Source organism: Ailuropoda melanoleuca, chromosome 16 (genome assembly GCF_002007445.2).
Source record: "Ailuropoda melanoleuca isolate Jingjing chromosome 16, ASM200744v2, whole genome shotgun sequence".
NCBI lineage: Eukaryota > Metazoa > Chordata > Mammalia > Carnivora > Ursidae > Ailuropoda > Ailuropoda melanoleuca.
In genome coordinates, this window is record NC_048233.1 from 76,354,305 (window position 1) to 76,357,920 (window position 3,616).

General features: G+C 38.4%; 1 protein-coding gene across 1 annotated transcript; it reads right to left on the minus strand.

Moving 5' to 3' along the window:
• Positions 1-2,308: 2,308 nt before the first annotated feature.
• LOC117796797 (olfactory receptor 4C45-like) lies at positions 2,309-3,232 on the minus strand. The gene has a single exon (XM_034646377.1). It carries the CDS (start codon positions 3,227-3,229, stop codon positions 2,309-2,311), a length of 921 nt encoding a protein of 306 aa, XP_034502268.1. The 5' UTR covers positions 3,230-3,232.
• Positions 3,233-3,616: the final 384 nt, after the last annotated feature.

Here is a 3,616-nt window from a genome sequence, read left to right on the forward strand (position 1 = left end):
GTATTGGTATTGCAATGAGCACTGGGTGTTATATGCAATCAATGAATCATGGAACATTACATCAAAAACTAATGAAGTACTGTATGGGGACTAACATAACATAATAATAAAAAAAGTTTAAAAAATTATGCAAACAAACAACCACCAAGAAAGAAAGAAAAAAATTATTATTGAAGTGTAATTGACATAAAATTTGTGAAGTTTTAGGTGTACAACATAGTGATTCAACAGTTCTATTCATTATTCAGTGCTCTCCAAGATAAGTGTAGTCACCCACCTGTAACCATAAAACAGTATTACAATATTATTGATTATATTCCTTATGCTACACTTTTTAATCTCTTGACTTATTTATTTTATAATGAAGTTTGTACCTTTTAATCCCCTTTACCTATTTCACTCTTTTCCCCACAACCACCTCTGGCAACTACCACTCTGTTACGTTACTTAAGACTCTTGTTTGTTTTGGCAAAATGTTTATTTTTAAAAGGCCTTCAGGTAGAGTGAGATCTAACCTGATATAAAGTCCTGAGAACATGAGAAATGTCAGCATCACATGGTATTCAAATCCCTGGTTGTGAAATCACCTTCTGAAGACAAGTTTCTGAGCTCTTCCTCAGGAATCCCAAGCCCTGTACAGAAATAGGCCTGTTGGTGTCTGGCACTGGGGCTTCTCTTCTCCTCCTTCAAGAGGACCAGAATGGGATCCATCTTTAGTGAGAGCTTTTGAAATAAGTTCTGCTCAGACATCTCACAGTTGCTCCAACCAGCTCCCCCATTTCTTACTACAGAGATGTTTATGGGCACTTGTATCTCAGACTAGGGAGTAGGTGGTGGGCTAGCTTTTAGTGCCCATAGATCTGCTCATAAGTTCCATTAGATTCTTGCCAAGATAGTAGTAACTCACCACTATGCTGCCCCTACTCATAAGCAGATGCAATTATCACTTATTTTGAAGTGAAGTGAGGCTGGCACAGATGTTTGGTCCTCCTTGATCATGGTTAGTGAATGATGGTTAGTAGTGGTGTTCTTGGGCTCCTCTTATCAGCAACTGTTTTCCCTTGTATACTTTCTGTGCTGGTGACATCTCTGAAGGCTGTAACCACGTGTGAGCAATTTCACTAATTTTTAGCTGATTTATTTTTTTCAATCTAAATCATTTAATTCTTACAACTTAAGAGAGTATGCAATGCTATTTCCATTTTACGGATTAAAAAACAATCAGAGTATGAAGCTCAATGGTTACATTGACAAGGCTAATTAGTGCAGGACACAAGACGAAAAATCAAGCCTATTTGATCCAAAGCTCTTAATCTCTGGCTTCAAAGCATCTATTTCTAAATTTTCTAGAATTTCATTATATACATGTTATGATTTCTTTTCTGTAATCCAGATCTATGGTCATTGTCGTTCAATTTTGTGACACAGACTTGTTCTTACATCACTGGCAATTTCCTGCCCCAGTTGTTCAGACTCTTCCTTTGTCCACATCTAAAATACAACTTTAACATACAGATGTTTTCTGCCTTAACTTTACAGACTTGATCAATTATTTTTGTTTTGCATCAGCCAATTCTGCCTCTAACTCTTTCTGTAGACAATTTTATACTACAGGGAATAATGGTGATGTAATTTTTAAATTGTACCTTTGTGTGCAAGTGTTCTCTTCTTGAGATTGTGGCCAAGTAAAGATATTTTTATTTCTGTGGAGGGGGAACATCTATTAACCTCTCAAATTGAGGAAAATAAGAAAAACTTATTTGGGTGGAAGTACTTCTAGTATACTCACTGGATTTCTATATTTTTTTGCACATATAGTATTCTTCCTCTTTAAAAATAAAATTTCATTCTAGCTGTAGTACAGGTGTAGTGTTGAAAATACTGCTGCTGAACAGTTTCATACACACAATCAGGGCAACATCATGACTTTTATGGCACCTTCCTTCTTTGTCCTCATGAGTCCTTCTCCTCCATAAAAAAAATGTTAAAGATTATATTTTATGAATGCATTGGTATAATGATGACTATACTCCAAGTTGGATTTGGATTAGGATTATATTCATTTTCTCTTCTTATTTTAAAAGAAATTAACCATTTTGAAGGATCCTAAAGTTATTGTGGGCTCTGGGCACTGTGCCTACTGTGCCGTAAGGGATACATTAACCCTTCCCACAGTATATATGCTCCTGAAGAAAAGTGATCCAGACAGGATAATTGACTGTCCCAAGTTTAATCAACTAAGAGGGGGAATAAATCTCTCTAAAATATCACTAGATATTTTTGTGTAAATACTCTAATCCCCCAAGATTCATTTATCACCAGTTTTCATTAATTTCCCCCAGAGTTTCTTCATGACATTTTTCACTTCTGCATTTCTGAGGGTGTAGATTAAAGGGTTCAACATGGGAGTTACTAGGGTACAAAACACAGTCACAGCTTTGTCAGCAGGAAAGGAGGTCAGGGGTCTCAGGTACAGGAATGAACAAGGTACAAAGAATAAGATGACAACAGTGACATGAGAAGCACAGGTAGACAGGGCTTTGTGACGCCCTTCAGAGCTATGGGTCCTCAGAGAGTGCAGAATAACAATGTAGGAGGCAAGCAGCATAGAAAAAATGAGCAGACATAGTGATCCACTGTTGGCAGCAATCAGGGGCCCCAAAGTGTGAGTGTCTGTACATGCTAGTTCCAGGAGAGAGATTAAATCACACATAAAATGGTCAATGACATTGGGGCCACAGAATGGCAACTGGACCATGAACAAAACCTGGATCCCTCCGTGAATAAAGCCTAAAATCACAGCCATTCCCACCAAGAAAGCACAGACGGGTCTGCTCATGATGGTCATGTAATGCAAGGGCTTACAGATGGCTACATAGCGGTCATAGGCCATGGCAATTAATAAGATGATCTCAGCTCCAGCAAAGAAATGTTCAGCAAAGAGCTGAGTCATGCAGCCATTGAAGGATATGGCGTTCTTGTCAGAGATCAAGTCAAAGATCATTTTGGGTGCTATGGAAGAAGAGTAGAAACCATCTATAATGGACAGGTGGGACAGGAAAAAGTACATGGGAGAACCCAGGGCTGGGCTGATGAAGATGGTGACCGAGATGAGCAGGTTACCTGCCAGTGTGATCAAGTAGGTGATTAGAAACAGAGCAAATAAGAATTTCTGCAGTTCTGGATTCTGGGTCAGGCCCAGCAGAATGAATTCTGTGACATTGCTCATCCTTTCCACGGAGTCAGCTTGTATTATGCTCCTTAGGGAAAGATCACATGGTCCATCTGGAAAGACCAGAGAATTTCTGAGTAGTGTTTTTAATTCAACAGTGAAATCTTCCATCACCTCTTTAGTCCTGGCCTCTGGGATTGCTGGAGCCACACCTTCTACTCACCTCAACCACTTTGGGGACAGTTTTAAAAANGAAGAATAGATAGAGGTTAAATTTCTCTTATTCATCTAAATTGAATATTGACAATATGCTACAAACACCAGAAGAAAAGCAAGGTGATATTATGACTGTTGACTCATGATTGACTTCCAGACTCTGGCTTTAAAAGCTTACAAGTGGCTTTCATTCACTCTTTTTGGGACAAATTTCATCAACAACAATTA

Coding starts and splice junctions, on each gene's coding strand:
- LOC117796797 (XM_034646377.1), bottom strand. CDS start 3,229: ATGAGCAATGTCACAGAATTCATTCTGCTGGGCCTGACCCAGAATCCA.